The sequence below is a fragment of the Loxodonta africana genome, chromosome 26 (assembly GCF_030014295.1).
Source record: "Loxodonta africana isolate mLoxAfr1 chromosome 26, mLoxAfr1.hap2, whole genome shotgun sequence".
NCBI classification, from domain to species: Eukaryota; Metazoa; Chordata; class Mammalia; order Proboscidea; family Elephantidae; genus Loxodonta; species Loxodonta africana.
The window spans coordinates 1043520-1062175 of record NC_087367.1 but is presented as its reverse complement, the minus strand read 5'-3'; the positions used below and the strand labels follow the sequence as shown (position 1 = coordinate 1062175).

The 18656-nt window shown below is 44.0% G+C and overlaps 1 protein-coding gene across 6 annotated transcripts in view; it reads right to left on the bottom strand.

The window, feature by feature from the left end:
- Positions 1-2482: 2482 nt before the first annotated feature.
- Positions 2483-18656, bottom strand: part of USP34 (ubiquitin specific peptidase 34) — a 249426-nt gene continuing 233252 nt past the window's right edge. For all 6 annotated transcript variants that reach the window (XM_064276991.1, XM_064276988.1, XM_064276990.1 and 3 more), the window contains 6 exons: positions 17851-17974; positions 9129-9208; positions 5215-5355; positions 4977-5120; positions 3905-4064; positions 2483-3719 (listed from right to left, as the gene is read on the bottom strand). In XM_064276991.1, the coding sequence (XP_064133061.1) occupies positions 3115-3719; positions 3905-4064; positions 4977-5120; positions 5215-5355; positions 9129-9208; positions 17851-17974 (1254 nt within the window). In that variant the 3' untranslated portion in view covers positions 2483-3114. The remainder of the gene's footprint in view (positions 3720-3904; positions 4065-4976; positions 5121-5214; positions 5356-9128; positions 9209-17850; positions 17975-18656) is intronic.

The following is an 18656-nucleotide window of genomic DNA, read 5'->3' as shown; positions in this document are numbered from 1 at the left end:
CTTTCTCTCTTGGTTCTCTATCCTCTGGAGCTTTTCCGTCAGAGGTTCAGGGCTTCTCATCCCCAGGGCACGGGGTGTCAGGATCCCTCCGTGGTACTACAGCATCTTCACTGTGAAGGATGCGAGGAACTCCCAGACCGGGACCTCCAGTGCCAACACTGGGGAAACATGCCGTTAAGAGCTGGAGCTGTTTTGATTTCCCCACGGGCCATGATCCTGGAATGGTGACAGATAAATCTTGGGGCTAGCTTCTGTGTAATTTGCAGGGAAAAAATAGGCATTTTTAATTGATTATATCAATGGCAACATTTAGGGGGATATACTGAGTTTACTCTCCCTGGGGAGAAAGCTATTGTGCTTTATTTTCCATAAGTAAAAGCTATGTACCCAGGATAAAGAACCACCAAACCACAGTAACTGTTTTTATTACATACTTTACATTTAGGTTACAAAGGTGACAGCCTGAGCTGGAGTTAACTCCTGGTTAGCTGGTGCAGAAAGTTCTAAACCTCTGCTGTTTTAGAAGTGAAAGGGAGTCAAATTCCAAACGTTTGCAGGTGAAGACAGAGGGCGAGTACGCAATCCCAGGGTCAGAGAGGTCAACGGGCTGACTCTCCCTTTGGTAGGTAATGCTTTTTATCTTTGCCGCTTTTACCTTGCTTTTATGTGAACTCATAGCAACTTGAGAACTTTAGAAGTTGGCTGTGGAGTAAATAAACATGTTATGTATACTAACTAATCAAAGATGGAGCCTTTGTCTCACAGTAATTCTGCACAAGTATAAACCTCTCTTTCCGTGTGTGGTCTAGAAGTTCCAGGTTTTGCATGCGTGACAGCTTCAGCTCTGCCACTCCATCACCAGGGTCTGCACTGGCCAACGGCAGTGCCTCGTCCTGACGTCAGCACTGTTGGGCTCATTGGTGTGTCGCCTCTGTCTCCTGATGCTGCTGCAGGTACCCAGTCCCAGTGCCATCGAGTCGATTCCGACTCATAGCGACCCTACAGGACAGAGCATAACTGCCCCATAGAGTTTCTTTTTTTTATGCTTAAGGTGACGTTTACAGCTCAATTTCTCATACAAAAATCTATACACGTATTGTCATGTGACACTGGTTGCAACCCCTACAATACTCTCCTTCTTTCCACCTGGGTTTCCTGTGTCCATCCATCCGGCTCCTGTCCCTTCCTGCCTGCTCATCCTGCCTCCGGGCAGGAGCTGCCCATTTAGTCTCGTGTATCTGCTTGAACTAAGCAGCACGTTCTCCACAAGTATTACTTTGTTTTATGGTCCAGGCAGGACACGTTTGACGGTAGAGATGGTGAGTTATCGGTGGCGTTGGTGTATCACATACAGGACTACGTGTGACCTATCCAACCTTCTAGAGCTTAGGGACCTTAATGAAAAGGGTTCGCTGTTTCCACGTGTTGCTATATTGTGGGCAGTTTTAAAAACTGTGAAATTTCTCTGTTGTTTTTTCAGCTAACGAGGAAAAAGAGGGTCATGAGATGGAGGTGGAGGACCTGGCCAGAAGGTATGTAATTAGCACCTCGTGTGTGTAAAGGTCCAAAAACCCCAAGTTGCCTTCACCCCCATGAGAAGTAGAATTGTATGGATAATTTTCCTTTTCACAATACAGTAATAAGCTTCCTATTTTTCTTCCAGAACTCTCTGAAGTAGCAGCACTGAGTTTTGTGCCTACCCCAGGGCAGACGGAATTACAGTGGACTATAAAGCAGCACATCTGTGACGAAGAGAACGTGAAATGGTGTTGGCAGAAGCAGCATTTTGGAGAAATAAATAAAGGGTTTACTGCAGCGGACCATCATAAGTTAGAATTAGCTTAATTAGAAAGATTTTACAAGGGTATTACTTTTTGTAAGCGGAAAAAAAGGTCACGCTTACTGCTTCCCTATCTTTCCTTTTAAAACAGAAAACAAAACCTCTACTGCACGTTGAATGAAATTTCATTAACTTATATGGAACTTTTAAAAATTGTTTGAATCTTTATTATGACTAGATCCTGCACTGAGTTAAAGCAGCAAGCCACCTACTGTTTGGTGTTTGCCTCCCCTCCCAGAGATACTCCTCTGGAAGTGGACCGACTTCCTCGGGGGAGTCTGTAGTTTCCCAAGCCACGGCTTGCTTTTTACAGCCAGCTTACTATCAGCTCTAGTTTCAGTTTAAGAAGATGGAAAGATAAATGGGATCTTGGTACTGTTCCTTTATTTCAGGGTTCTCAGGTGCAGCTCCCAGGTGGTGATGTGAGGCTGGCTCGGCTGTTCGGTTCACTCCTCCCAACCAGCCCTGGTCAGCCCTGTCGCAGTCGTGCGCGCGGGGGTGGAGAGGCCTGGGAAGTCCACGTGCTGAGGTGACCTTCTGCACCACCACTGCCACTTCTAAGGAAACAACACGATGGATGAGTGCCCCCCCCAGTTTTCTCATCACTTTCATATGAGAAGACTGAAGCAATGTAAACAGATGAAAAGTCATCACGGTCAGTTTAATTGAGTGCACAGAATAGCAATCAGTCATGTCAATAAAAATAAAACAATTATTTTTACATCAAGTGTGCTTTATTTCCTCCACAGGTATCCTGTTAAATAAAGCACCATTTATATACTGCCAGGCCACAGCTCAAGAGGATTCTTTACAGAATCAAATTTCTTGTGGTTGTTTCGTATACAAGTAAACTTAATTTTGATAATAAGAACCACAGCGATCGGAGGCAATCTGCCTCTATTATAAGGTACAAAACTGGCACAGAGGACACCATATTATACACAGTAAAAATGCTGTAAGTTTAAATTACATTGTACAGGGCCAGGGAACCCTGTTCCTCCCAGACAGCCATATTAAATGAAAGCCACTACAGTGAACTCGTAATTACATAAAACATACCCATTATCTGATTGCCCTTTAGAAAGTGTATTGAGGATGCAAATTTTTTCATCTGGAGTTCTGCCTGACCAAGAATTAAGCCTATAAATCTATCTTGCCATTCAAGCAGAGAGCACTGGACAAACTGAAGCATGTAACAGAAAGAAGCAAAACTTATACAAACAGCATGGGGCGTGGGGGGAGAGGACTTAAAAGCAGACATGCCACACCTAATGTCAAGAAGCAGCCTGGTTTCCTTTGCCAGCTATCCTTGTGACCATGTGGATGGTAGACTCAATGGTCCGACACAGGGTGTCCAAGATGTCATGCTGCTGCGTGTGACTGAAGAGTCCTCTGGAATGGCCACAGCTGAGCGACAAAGCCTCAGGGTCCTGGGAGGGCAGAGCCTGACCATCACAGCTTCTCAAGTCAGCCAAGTCAGACAGAACAGCCGAGATCGAAGTAGAAGGGAACTCGGATTCCTCCTCGGCTAAGCCAGGATCCTTGGAACAGTGGAGGTCTTTAAATTCTTTACAGTCTTCAAATCGACCACCAGTGGACTGTTCTCCTGAATGCTGTGGCCTGGCGCCTGCCACGTCTTCTGAAAATGAAGATGGAGCCTCCATCCGGTACTCTTTAACAGAACTGTTTTCAGGGGAAGGAAGGTCTTGCTCAGTGCCTGGGTCGATAATCGAGGAGTCTCTGGTCTCGTTGTCTGAAGTGCTTGTTGGGGTCAGGACCTCCCTGGTTTCTGTCTTCACATCGCTGATGCAGCTATCCGCAGCGTGCTCCTCATCACTGCTAACTCGCCTTCGTTTCACAGGAGTGGCCCCCTCATCATCTGGGAACACAAACACTCAAAATGAAACAATTCTCTGGAAGGGTCATTAAGACTATCATCGGGGGTGGTTTTAAGAAATTAACTTCAGCGTTTACATTAAGGAGGCTCAACTAAACGTACAGCTACTGTAACTGGGTGCATGTATTCTTCCCTCCCCCACCCTAAGGGTAGTATGAGTCTATAACCTTTAGTTTTTCTTTCTTTGGCTTCTTGCTCTTGGGGTGAGCTTCTCTGTTGCACACAAGTCCTGCATTTGCTTAAAAGCTCTTGCAGAGTTGGAATCAGAGCTGGGTTCAACTGTTTGGGAGTGTGTACTGAGAGGAGCAAAGCAAGTGCCCGCAGGTCCTACAAAAACCCAAATGTGAACATTTCAAATTCTAAAGCCAACGCTTTGACACAAACTGGTTACAGTTAAATGCAGACATTTAGTATTTCAAGAATCCGTTCTGGTTTCTCCAGCGCTTTCAGAAGAATGCTAAAACCACCACAGAGCCAGCGTCCCACAGGACAGGACCCTGCCTTGCTGATTTCAGCTCATTACCACCGTTACTTTATGCACCACCACTGAGGCTGAAGACTCAGTAGTGATTTCTGAAAATGGAAAAGCAAAAAAATGATCAACCATAGAACTTAGGCAGATTTACACAGGAATTTCAAAAACAAGCCTCAAATAACCCATGAGAAATTTAGTTTTTTCAGTCTTATTAATCTAGAAATCACAGTTTCTATGTGGTGGGTGTCACAGAGTAAGGCCTTCTTCACTTGGCTGTGTAGCCTGTCCTGGCATCTAAGCATTTCATTATTTGGGAGGCAGCTGCTGTGTCCAGAGCACCCCATTATTCCACGGCACAGGTGTCAGTACACACATGGCAACTAACTGATTCCTTAGTTTTAACTGGCCTTGTAATCAATAATAGATCATTAATCTGATTATTTTAGTTACTTATAAGCCACAGGCAATAATAGAAACCACACAAGTCATGTTTCAAAAAATACAAGCCAGTAGCGATAAAAGGAATGTTCTCTTAGTGGTCCTACTGCCCTACGTTCAACGACAGCAGCTCACGGCTCCTAGGTGACGTGGCTATCGTGCAAACAGGTGCAAGGTGCAGTGAACGTGTATGTTGTTAAGAACTTGGTTAGCTTTTTTTCATCATGTGTGTTTTAAGATTTGAATAATAATCATGCTAAGGCCACACACAGAGTTGATTTAAAGGAAGGTCTGAAGTATGTAACTATCCCTGGCCCAGTTCTTACCCCATTTAAAGAAGCACTTGCTTTGGAAATTTCAACTCGATTGGTGAAATCAGATTGTAGGTTCTGATACTGATTTATCAAGTTTGTAATAAGGGTGCTGATCAAATTGGCACAGTTAGCTTCAGAAAACACTTGACCTTGAACCTGAAAAAGATTAAAAGAAAAAAATCTCCAAAAGACCAACATAAAGAAAACAGCATCGTAACTCACTGGACTGAGTTTCCGAAGTACTACGTACCTTTAGGAGAAAATGTGTCATGAATGTATAGACAATGTTGTTGTTTAGAAAAGTTCTTTCATCCATTAGGATACATTTAATATACTCTGCAAAAACAGGATCTTCACACAAAAGCTTGATGCAGTTTTTCGACATAGCAGACTAGAGTGGGGAGGAGAGCACTGATGTTGAGCACTGAAATAACTGGAAACCTTACACGCATTTCTTATGACACCCACCCCAAGTCATTCTTTTAAATCCTGTTTGAAAAGCCGCTTTTAACTCAGTCTCCTGAACACTGACTTACAGCAGCCGTCCTCCTGACAAATTAAAACGCTCGTGATTTGGACTACGTGGGCGTTGGCAGAAGAAACTTGTAAAAAGTCAGAAAGGCAAAACTGCAAAGAAATGCAGCTTTATCATCGTACATAAAAAGCTAACAAGGGCCGGAAAAATAAGGCAAACAAGGAATTGATGAGAATGTTATCAGGGTACCAATGAATAGGTAACCAAATAGTACTAAGAGAAAACACAAATTTAAGAATAAAAATCAATTTATTTTCTTAAATAGGTTAAATATTTACTATATAATCTTACAAATAATAGTAATTTGTTTGGTAAACACCTTTTTTCCCCATAAATACTGCAAACATAAACAGCAAATCTCTTGCCCTAACTACCTCATACAAAGAACTCGTGGGGCCTAATAGATGAATATTTCACTAAAATCTGGTTTTTCTGCTTTCAAATGTCATGGCTCTTAAACACCAGCAGTATGTCTGTAAGCAGATCTGCTCCATATGTCATTTGTATCTGTGCTTTAATCATAGATCATTTATTTATGTGGAAAACAAAACAGACTGTGTGTAAAAAGGGGCAACTTTTAGATAACGCGTTCGTGTGTATTTTATTAGAACAAAAGCCGTGTGTAGGAAACTGCTTGGGTCACCCGAGATGCTGGCGATCAGGTGGGACCAGGACCCAGTCTTCAGGCCTCAGTGTAGGAAAACCTGCCCTATCCTCCCAGGCACAGTGGCTGCCTCAGCTACTTGCCAGAAAGGCTGCTTCTGCAGGGGTTCTGGGAGCCTTGGTTGGCTTGGCTTAATTTAGGGGACATTTTGGGGGATGGTGAACCCTGTGGGGAAAAAAGGCAAAGCAAAGGGCATAGCAGAGTTCAGAAATAGATTAAATATAGGGGAGTCACAGGCAACGGCAGAGCAGGAACCTAAAAGCAACCATCCAAATCAGAAGATGAAGAGATCAACAGCAGCAGGGGGAAGGGAGGCTGGGGGTTGGGGTGGGGAAGCAGAGGGCTGCGCTGAACAGGCCACTCAGCTCAAGAATCAACGGGGAAGTCATTTTCTGAATGCCTACTATTAGGCCATGTTAACTTCATAGGAGCAACATACACGAGTCTTTCAAAGACCTCTACTGCAGAGACAAAACGACGTTTCTTCAGGGCACAGGTGACTCATAGGAGGCTCCTGCACTCGAGACGCTCCCCGTGTGGGAAAAGGAGACAGACAGACAGCCATTCACAACAGTACAGTGTGACAGGACCTAGCAGAGAGCGCGAATGCCTGGCAGCAGGCTGGGTCACACTCAAAGTATCTTGGATACGGCAAGGTGGGGCTTAGGGTTAGGTACCAAAGGAAGGTTAGAGAACTCAGGCAAACACAAACAGGCAGGAAAACAAGTTCTTTCAGGGTCTAAGAGGGCAGAGACCTTTTATGCCTGATCCCAAAGAACGAGCAAAACCTCTAGGTGAGTTTGGTTTATCCCTGCCCCTGTGGCTCTCCCTCCACAATCCACAAGCATCGTGCAGGTGCCCACTTTGTTCAGGGGCTGGTTCTCAGGCACTCAAGGGAAGAAGAGGCAGAGTCTTCTCTCAATCAGACTGTCCTCATTAAGAAAACGAGGGCACCAGGCCTTGAAAAACTTCTCTGAGCTAAGAGATATCAAGACCTAAAGGACAGACTGTGGACATGCTTCTGTTGCAGCTGCTGGAGTGGTGGTGGACGATGAGACAGACAGACAGGGTGAGGAGAGGAAGAGCACATGGTGGAAGACGAGACAGAGAGACGGGGGAGGTGAGGAAGAACACGTGGTGGAGGACGAGACAGAGAGACGGGGGAGGTGAGGAAGAGCACATGGTGGAGGACGAGACAGAGAGATGGGGGAGGTGAGGAAGAGCACATGGTGGAGGACGAGACAGAGAGACGGGGGAGGTGAGGAAGAGCACATGGTGGAGGACGAGACAGAGAGAGACGGGGGAGGTGAGGAAGAGCACATGGTGGAGGACGAGACAGAGAGACGGGGGAGGTGAGGAAGAGCATGTGGTGGAGGACGAGATAGACGGGGAGGTGAGGAAGAGCATGTGGTGGAGGACGAGACAGACAAGGGAGGTGAGGAAGAGCACATGGAGGAGGATGACACAGACGGGGAGGTGAGGAAGAGCATGTGGTGGAGGACGAGACAGAGAGACGGGGGAGGTGAGGAAGAACACGTGGTGGAGGATGAGACAGACAGGGTGAGGAGAGGAAGAGCACATGGTGGAGGACGAGACAGAGAGATGGGGGAGGTGAGGAAGAACACGTGGTGGAGGACGAGACAGAGAGACGGGGGAGGTGAGGAAGAACACGTGGTGGAGGACGAGACAGACAGATGGGGAGGTGAAGAAGAGCATGTGGTGGAGGATGAGACAGACAAGGGAGGAGAGGAAGAGCACATGGTGGAGGACGAGACAGACGGGGAGGTGAAGAAGAGCATGTGGTGGAGGACGAGACAGACAGGGGGAGGTGAGGAAGAGCATGTGGTGGAGGACGAGATAGACGGGGAGGTGAAGAAGAGCACATGGTGGAGGACGAGACAAGGGAGGTGAGGAAGAGCATGTGGTGGAGGACGAGACAGAGACAGGGGGAGGTGAGGAAGAACACGTGGTGGAGGACGAGACAGACGGGGAGGTGAAGAAGAGCATGTGGTGGAGGATGAGACAGACAAGGGAGGTGAGGAAGAGCACATGGTAGAGGACGAGACAGACAGAAAGGGTGAGGTGAGGAAGAGCACGTGGTGGAGGACGAGACAGACAGACGGGGAGGTGAGGAAGAGCACAAGGTAGAGGACGAGACAGACAGACGGGGAGGTGAGGAAGAGCACGTGGTGGAGGACGAGACAGACAGGGTGAGGTGAGAAAGAGCACATGGTAGAGGACGAGACAGACAGACGGGGAGGTGAGGAAGAGCACGTGGTGGAGGACGAGACAGACAGGGTGAGGTGAGAAAGAGCACATGGTAGAGGACGAGACAGACAGACGGGGAGGTGAGGAAGAGCACGTGGTGGAGGACGAGACAGACAGGGTGAGGTGAGAAAGAGCACATGGTAGAGGACGAGACAGACAGACGGGGAGGTGAGGAAGAGCACGTGGTGGAGGACGAGACAGACAGGGTGAGGTGAGAAAGAGCACATGGTAGAGGACGAGACAGACAGACGGGGAGGTGAGGAAGAGCACAAGGTAGAGGACGAGACAGGGTGAGGTGAGGAAGAGCACGTGGTGGAGGACGAGACAGACAGACAGGGTGAGGTGAGGAAGGAGAGGTGGCAGGTACTGCCTTCTGCTACCTCCGTTTTAGACTTCTCCCTCAACTGTTAATGTTGACCTATAGATGAGAAATTCATTTATATGCAACTTACGTGAAATAGTCCTGTGATACAAATCTACTGAAGGAAAAAAAAAAACAAAAAAAAAAAACCCCAAAGGGAAACAGATGCCCAATGCTTAACACCCAGTATTCCCATTAATCCTTTTTTACCTACCAAGATACTAAAACCTTCCCAATCTCCAACCAGTTTACTTTCCAACCCATGGTTCCTAAAATTACTGACCGCTTGGTCAGATGAGATGAAAGACCAGATCATCTACAACTCATTCTCTTTACCTGAGTCTGGCAAAGCTCAGTCCAAAGTTTGGGGAACAGTGCAAGATGAAGCGGCAAACCTTCGTAGGCCACCAGGACACCTGGTACGTGAAAAGAGATCAAAACAGGTTACTATCACAGATCATACCACCGCAGCACTAGGCTCTGCAGCTACGACAGAGCTGTTTCTAACTACGCGCGTCTTCTACACAAAAGGGGAAAAATCCACCCCAGCGTTTTAACCAGTGAGGTAAACTAGAATGCAGTTACTGCAAAGGAGTTGATTTTTATCCTGTACCCCATTCCCAGAAGAAGCTGAAGCAACTTAAACCAGTTCTGCTTTTTGAGTATTAGAACTTCATCTGGGGCAATTTCATAGAAGTTACTGCAAGTGGTTCTAATCTATCTTGGTTTAAGGCACCACTCTGCACATCAGACAATTTTCATGGAACATCCAGACTACAGGGGGCAGGGAGGACAAGGCCAAAAAGATGTGGAGAGTGAGGAAACCTATTGTTCCTTCCTCTTTACCCGCCTCTCTGAAGAGAAGGAGAATCATCTTGAGGTAGATACAGGGAAGCACACTGCTGAGTCCACCTGCTTCTAGGACCTTCTGGGTGACCCACAGTTCCTGGCTCTCTGCCAGCGTCCTGTCTGGGACCTCCATGGTTTTAACCTCTCCTCTGCTCGACTATTTCAACTCTGTTGAGAGATCTGGCCCCTACCCTCTGTCCTCCCCCACCACAAAGCTCAGTCCTAAATATGTTTCCCACCCTTGTTCCTCTCCCAAGGAAAGTACCAAGGAGAAGCAGAAAAATAATACAAGCTCTCCTTCTCCAGTTAAGAAAAAATTATTGGGAGTGGGCAAACTTTTTCTGCAAAGGGTCAAACAGTATTTTAGGCTCTGTGGCCAACTGATCTCTGCTGCGGGCTCTGTGGCAGTGTGAAGCAGTTGGACAATAATTAAATGGGTGTGGTCGTTAAAAAATTTTTTACTTAGGAACAGTTAAATCTGAATCTCATAATTTTCAAGTCTCACAAAATTTCATTCTACTTTAGTTTTTCTTAAACCATTTAAAAATATAAAAACTATTCTTAGCTCATGGTAGCTTGCCAGTCATACAAAAACAAGGGGCGCTCGCGCTACAGTTTCCCAACCCCCCTGGGTTAGACCCGGGGTGCCTAGGATCCTTTTGAAAATAAAACGTGTTTATTTTCAAGATGAGTCCCATTGTAAAGACCTAAGGAAACCCTGTCATGTCTCTCCTTGATCCTAACCTAAGCTGGCTGGATTCAGAGGCACTTACCCATCATGATCTCTCAACACCACAAAAGCAAACAAGGCTATGTCATCTACACCACTGGCTCCATGGGGGCTGTGGGGACCACGGTCTCGGGGAACATCTAGCTCAACTGGCATAACACAGTTTATAAAGAAAATGTTCTACATTCTACTTTGGTGACTAGCGTCTGGGCTCTTAAAAGCCTGTGAGTGGCCATCTAGGATACTCCACTGGTCTTACCCTTCGGGAGCAAGGAAGAACAAAGAAAACTAAAGACACAAGGGAAAGATCAGTCCCAAGGACTAATGGACCACAGCTACCATGGCCTCCACCAGACTGAGTCCAGTACAACTACATAGTGCCTGGCTACCACCACTGACTGCTCTCAAAGGGATCACAACAGAGGGTCCCGGACACAAGTGGAGAAAAATGTAGAACAAAATTCTAACTCAAGAAGACCAGACTGGCTGGCCTGAGACTGGAGAAAGCCTGAGGGTATGGCCCCCCGACACCCTTTAAGCTCAGTAATGAGGTCACTCCTGAGGTACACCTGTCAGCCAAAGATTGAATAGACCCATGGAAAAAAAAAACAAGACTAAGGGGGCTCACCAGCCCTGGGGCAGGGACTGGAAAGCAGGAAGCAACAGGAAAGCTGGTAATAGGAAACCCAGGTTTGAGGAGGGAGAGTGTTGACATGTCATGGGGCTGTTAACCAATGTTATAGAACAATGTGTGTACTGTTTGATAAGAAACTAGTTTGTTCTGTAAACCTTCATCTAAAGTTCAATTAAAAAACAAGACAAAACGAAAACACTGGCTCCAGGGAAGAGAATTCCTATGTTCCCGTCTCCTTGGATCCTACCACCCTTGAAACTAGAATAGGGGTAGTTGGCAAACTATGGTCTGTGGGCCAAATGTGGCCCATGGCCTATTTTGGTATGACCCTGAGAGCTAAGGAGCCCTGGTGGCCCAGTGGTTAAGAGCTACAGCTCCTAACCAAAAGGTCGGCAGTTCAAATCCAACAGTCGCTACTTAGAAACCCTATGGGACAATTCTATTCCATCCTATAGGGTGGCTGTGAATCAGAATCTACCCAACAGCAATGGGTTTTGATTTCTGGAGAACTAAGCGTGGCTTTTACATTTTTAAAGAGTTGTTATAAAAACAAACAAAGAAGAACAGGCAACAGAGACCACGGGTGGCTTGCGAAGCCTTAAGATTTACCATCTGGCCCTCTGCAGAAAAAGTCAGCTAGCTCTGACCTAGAGACTGCCCTGACTACACCCTCTCATGCAGAAACAAACTTTACACTATAATTTCTCTAGTCTTTATTCTTTTTTTCCCAATCATTCCCCAAAGTGAACGGTCCTTATTTCTATTTTCTACAACTACCAAAAAAGCTGGCACCACATCAAACAAACATGGAGGCCTTGTATCAGCACAGATCACTTCCAAGTGGTATTCTGAAACAGACCTATCTTATAAATGAAGAAGGAAATAAGAAACATTTACTGGCATATATTGAGTTAGTAAATTTTCTTCTCAACCTTGGGAGGTATTATTTTATCCTCATTTTTTTCTTTGGATGAGGAAATTAGCTTAGAAAGATTATATAATTTGTTTGGGGATACCCCAAAGTTATAGTAAGTGATATAAGACAACTCCGGATTTATTTGATTCTAGAGCCCATAATCTTTTCAATAATTGGTATCTTCATACCTGCCCATCATCTGTACTATTATTTATTCAAAACTTTTCTTTAAATTCACTTAGAGAGGTTAATACTACACATTAGACATATCTCAGGCAATGTAACATCTAGAAAACTGTGGATTTGATATACTACGTATGTATTTTTGTAACATAGTTAGGGACACACATATGGATAATATAAAGCTTTTTTCCCTGGACCCTCTTGTACACTACACCCTGGAAAACACTGGGCACCATGGTGAGTGACAGCTCTCTCTTCCAGAAATCTCACTTCTTCTCTGGTGCAGCTGCATCTCCTTCAGAAGGAAGACCATTCCTCTGCAGCAGCAGGGTTCCAGCTTCTCCCTGCATCTTCACGTTGGGATCAGGAGCCCCTCTGCCCCAAGACTCAAAATAGATGCCAGTGCCCCCCTACTCCACAGCCTCCTCCAGTATCTTCTGGGGTGCCTCACTGAGTTCAAAGCCAGTGAGATGCAATCACCACTGTTCTTGGGCACAAGTCCAAGTCTTGACTCAAGAAACAAATGGGCATGGAACACACTGGCTTCTGCTCCACTCATCTTTCCTCCTCCTATAGCTCTCAGCATCATCAACAAGATCCATCACCGGCCCCATTCCCCATGAGGAGGAACGTACAAAAAAAAAAAAAAAACCATCCCAAATAGGTCCTTTCCTCAATAGTAATGCTTTTTATACTGCAGAAGCTGCTGGGTGTCTGTTTAGCAGAAAAATCTTTTAAAAACTACTTTTGTAGGTAAAATAGTATCCTGGACTGTTCTGTGCTCCACGACTGCTCTGAGGATGAAATACTTCATATACATACCTACTAGTTATGGCTCCTCTTATCTGAGCTGTGTCAATGATTAACTAGTTGTCCACAGGAATGTATACTCCGTCCAGCATGACCCTGAGGAGGGGCAGCTCTAGCCCCTGGTTGAGTGCCAGTGACTCTGCTCCCCTGAGACTGAGTCATCAAGACATCCTGGACTAATATCACATGTCTGAGTTTTCCAGTTTCCTTTGTTCTAACTTGACACCCACTAAGCAGCCTACTTCTGACTATCTGGCTTCCCACGCAGGTTACTGAAAAGTAATCTGTTAGTCCTACCACAGAATACTCAGATCCCTGTGCCAATTCTTCTCTGTAAATTAACAAATGGTAGCCAACCTTGGAATTATAAACACATCTCCGAAACATGATTTAAAAACCAATCACTGTTGATCCTGACTCACGGCGACCCCGTGTGTGTCAGGGAACTGTGCTCCACAGGGTTTTGATGACTACATTTTTAGAACTGGATTGCTGGACCTTTCTTCTAGATGCTGACCTTCCGGTTAAGAGATGAGAGCATTTACCACGTGCACCACTCAGAGACGCCTGAGTTAGCCCAGGACAACGGGATCTGCTCTTGGTAGGCTGGTGGAAGGTAGGTCTGAGTTTGCACTGCATTCCTGGCACAGGTCTAAAGTATGTCCCCTGCAGGAAGCCTCTTGGGAAACGGCTAATTCCTCCTTTCTCCAGTGAGCACCACCCTGACGCCACACCAAAGGCAAAGCACAAAGCAGCTGAGCCTTTTATCTGAATTGTTAATGGCTTACTTTCACTGATTATGCTAAAATTTTACTTATAAAGATTTTGGAATTTTTAGGCATATCATAATATTACACGGAAAAAAAATCTACTCCTTTTTATTTTCATTTATTAACCCATGAAGAAAACTTTCAAAAACAACACTAAATAATAAAGGTGACAAGGAGATCGTTGTTTTGTAACTGAAAATGCAAATGATTTAACAATGATGACATCTATAGCTTCGTTCTTTAGTTCAATTTTACTTGAGGATCCCATTGTTAACTTTGCATGCAAACCATGGTATTTAAAAAAAAAAAGTATACAATTTGCAGTACCAATTTCCTGACTTTTTAAAACCCCCCTCAATTACAAAACTGATGCATGATCTTATATAACTTGAACCCTGTAGATCCATAACCTAAAAAATAAAAGCACGCATCATTTTACCCTTGTACAGTTAGAATATAACTCTCTTTTTTCTGTACCTGTGCTAACACAGTGACTTTTCCTGTTTATAAAAATGGGGTCATACTCTGCACTCAGTTTTCCAATCTTCTTTTTTTGTGTCATCTGAGATCAACGCCTATCTTGCACACCTTGAAGCCTACATAATGCAGATGAACTGCAGTTTAAGCTCCTACTGATGGACACCTGGGCTGTTTCTGCCTCTTTCCCGTTACAACTGAAGTGACAATAAGCATTCTAGGTACACTGTCGCGCACATTTACGAGTAGGATGGGTTCCTAGGTCTGGTTTGCCAGGTCAAAGGGCATACAAATTCTAAATTTAATTGACAATGCCAAACTGCTCTCTCAAAACTGACTCTGACCAGCACGCTATCATAAGCTCTCTTCTTCCTCTATACGGTTTCAAGTACAGGTATCATCTAAACCTTATCTACCTCACAGTAAAAAAAAAAAAAAAAAGGCAAATTATTGTTTGCTTTATTAGTGAGGCTGTGTGTGTGAACTGCCTGTTCAAGCCCTTTGCTCATTTTTCATCTCACAGAATCCGAAAAACTCTGTATGTTGGCAATGTTACCCATTTGTCTGTTAAGTATGCAAGTATTTTTCCCATTAGCTATTTGTGTTTTAATTTATTCCATTTTTTATCACACACTGTTTTCAATTTTTATGTAGTCGATTTTGTAAATTTCTTACTCAATGATTTCTGGGTTTTGGGTCCTGCTTAATATGCTCGTTCAAATCTCAAGGTGGTATGCACATGATGTTTTTCTCTAACGTTTCTATGATTTCACGCTTTTACAATTAAATCTTCAATCATTCTGGAATTCACTGTAGTCTAAGGAGTGAAGTAGCAGTGTTAGACTTGCTCTGTACCCTCCGGACGGCTAGCTGTTTATCTCAACACCACCTGTTTCCTACCAATCGGACATGTCGTCTTTATTACCCACCCAACCCTCTGTACCCCTTAGGTTTGTTTCCAAGCTGTTTTTCCACTCTGCATTGCTGTACATGGTTTTAATCACTCTAGTTTACTTTCGTGTAAGAAAGCAAAGAAGATAATATACGCATGTTTGCTATTTTTATGCAAAGAAGAAAAAAAATGGATAAAAGTGCAGGATATGGCTGGGATGGTATCTTGATGTGTACCTTCTTGATAACTGTTTTGAATTGTGAACTATGTATACATATCAATAGTAAAAAATTAAAGTAAATGAAAAAAAATCACTGTACCTTTAAGTATTTTGAAATCAGTGGTGCCAGTCCTTCTTATTCCTCTTCTTTTTCAGAATTTTCTAGCTAAACTCTGCTATTATTAAATATCAAGACACTGTGGCCTCAGACACAGTTCCTGCAGGTGGCAGTCGCTGCTCTCCCCACCCCCAGCCCCCCGTCCTCCCTTTATTAGCTATTTATACCTGCAAGCCTGCCATCCGCTGCAGCTGTCATGTAATTCCTTCTGATTTCGCCAACAAACCTTAAATCTGCTTGGTTACCCACTTAAAATTACCACAAAGGCTTTCCCTCAAAACTGGACATTAACTGCAGTCTAATACAGGTCTTGAGACAATCCCACTTCTGGTCACAATATTTATAATGTTCTGGCCCTTGGAACATCTACCCTCAAGGTTCAAATGATTATGGATACAACCAATTTACACTTACCTTTGATCTCTCTTCCGTGTTGGCAAATATAATTTTTTGAAGAAATTATAAAAATTAAAACCCTCTATCAACTCTCTGCTTCCCACTAAGGTCATAAATGTGAGCTTTGCTTTCTCAAGCTCCCTGCTGGTATCTCTCCCTAGAAATAGTCCCTTCAGCCAGAAGAAGGCGCTAACTTCACACTCTGGGTCAGTCTCTTCATTTACAGGCCTAAGGACAGCACTGCTTTTGCTTGGTCTTTGTCCAACTTTCCATCAACGTACTGTTCAATTTTCTTCCTGCTCAATTTGTGAACTTTTTGGTTTATATCTAAAGCTATATTGTTCAAAAAAGTCGCTACCAGTCACATTTGGCTACTGAAATCTAATTTGGTTAAAATAAAATACAAATTGAGTTACAAGTTGCATTTTAAGTTCTCAACACGCGTAACGGATAGCAGCTGCCATACTGGACGGTGGCAGTGTCTGATATTTCTGTCATCACACGGGTTCTGCAGAGCAATGCTGCTTTAGAGGACTGAAGACCATGAGGCAACATCAACAGAGCTTCATGGTTCTAAGAGTGATGTGATCATGAAATGTCACCACCAAGGTTAAATCAGCTGATGAGGACAGCTAGCCTGGTGGCCCTCCCTTCCCTCCTTCCTCTTCCCTCCACGTTTAGTTTCCCAGCATTTGTGTGGATAAGGGACACGTCATCAACAGGGCAGAAAATCTTCCTTTAATCAAAGCTGTTCAGGTATCTACAATAGCTCCTCATATAACTTCTGGCAAAAATGATATGAAAAAAACAACCAAGAACTTTTCCAGCGGGCAGCGTCTTTATAAATTTCCGTCCTTATCTGGGAGCAAGGCTGTGCCACTACAACTTGGGTTTATTTTCTCACATGTGATCATTGCCACTGCCAGGTTTTTACTTTTCACCAAGTGCCACGACTCAGTTGCGTAATCCTGCGATGGCCATTTGAGCCAATCCTCGCTCCTCCGTATCCTGGCACTTCAGCTCATATAAAACAGGTTAATGACGCCAGATAGAAAGAACAACCCTTCAAATACGAAGAGGCTCTAATCACTTACCAATAAAATGGTTTTTCTGAAAAAGAGTTACCCTGGGAGTGGTTAAATCTTGCGTCTTGGATAACGAAACCTAGGGCAGGTTTGCGTCCCTTGCCCTACCGTGAATGATCAAAACCTTTTCCACTGGAAGGAGGGGCTGAGATGGGAGGGGGCGCAAATGTGACCTTCTAGGGTGGCGGTGGTATTCTATCTCTTGATCTGGGTAGTGGTTACATGAGTATTTCACTTTCTACCCCGTAATAACCACAGAACACCAGGGGACCCTGGGGCGGGGCCAGTCTGGCGCTGGGCTACATGTCTCGTGAAGACGTAACAGCTGCAAGAAAGTCACGTAAACAAGCAGAGTTCTCTAACAGCTCCCAGTGCACCCCTGGAGAGACAATGTTCGTACTAAGGAATTCTGAGTTCTTTGTCCTCTGACATAATTCACGGACGGTTTTCTGTTTCTCACACCTCCCCTTTAAATTTCCCTTCTCCTCCCTCACTTCTCCGTTGTGAGACTTACCTCCTAGTCACTCATATATGCACCTCTGCTTCACCCTGGCAAGCCAACTCGACTTGCCCTTGGCATTGCCAGCTCCAGAGCACAGCTGGTACTACAGATCTCACCTCACCCTCGAGACCAGGGCTGGGAGTCCGTCTCTGAGCCTGCCTCCCCAAGTAGAGCAGTTTTTAAATTTTGTTGGGCAGATGGTGGAGGCCTTGGGCTTCTATGTAAAAAGTCATCAGCCCTTACTCCACACTCCTTTATAGGCCAGCTGAAACTCTGGGCAGAACTACTCAATGGAAACCAGTAAGTTGGTGTTTTCTTAATAAAAATATTCCCAAGAATGATAATTAGTATTTTTAAACATTCACTTTAAAAAAGAAGAATAAAGAAAGAAAAAAAAAAGGATTGTCTCATTTTGAGAGAATGGCTAGGGGCTTAAAATAATTCAGTGGGATTTACTGCTCATCTTTTATACTTACTCAGCTTAACTAATGTTTCAGTAAATTTTTCACAGTTGATTGCAACTCGGCATAATAGATGGATGAACTGATGATAAGAAAAGAAGTAGTCTAGCAGCATACGATCATAAACGTCATCTTTGCCCTGAAGGTTAAAGATGATAAAATGGTTGCACTTAAATTGTATAATAAATTAAAGAGCATATTGTGCAAATGTAATAAGTTTAACTAAAACGCTGATTAAATATTTAAATTCTATAAGAATCTAGTTTTAAATTCCAAATATCTAGTAATGTTAAGATCGTAATTGTCACAAGTTTATTTTCAGTGTGCAAATGCTATCAGTTAGAATTACCCGTTATTTCTATTTACTTTAATAAAGCAAAATCACTGTCAGGCTTTTAAATGTGACACTTTTGCTCTACAGGAATATCACCGAGAGGAGTGAATTAAATTTGATTTTTAAAACAAATTCCAAATCATTTTTGCAATGATTATTACAGTGTCAATTTTTTTAGTATTTTTATCTTATAATAACTCTCAAGTATACTTAAGATCCAAAGATGGTGGGAAGGAAGAGTGTGAATCAAGGTGGGTGAAGAAAGACAAAAGGGGAAAATTTAAAAATAAAAAAGTTGAAACTAATGTTCTGTGTCAATGTACCTTCTCTCTGTATAATTTAGAATTAGCATTATTTTAGAATAAGCATTAGTAGACACACCAAACTAATGATGGCAATAAATCTGTCAGTGACATCAGGCTTAGGTCAAAGGAATCTGACTGAAGGGCAGCAGAAGTCGCTGACTATACAGCCAAATTAAAACAAT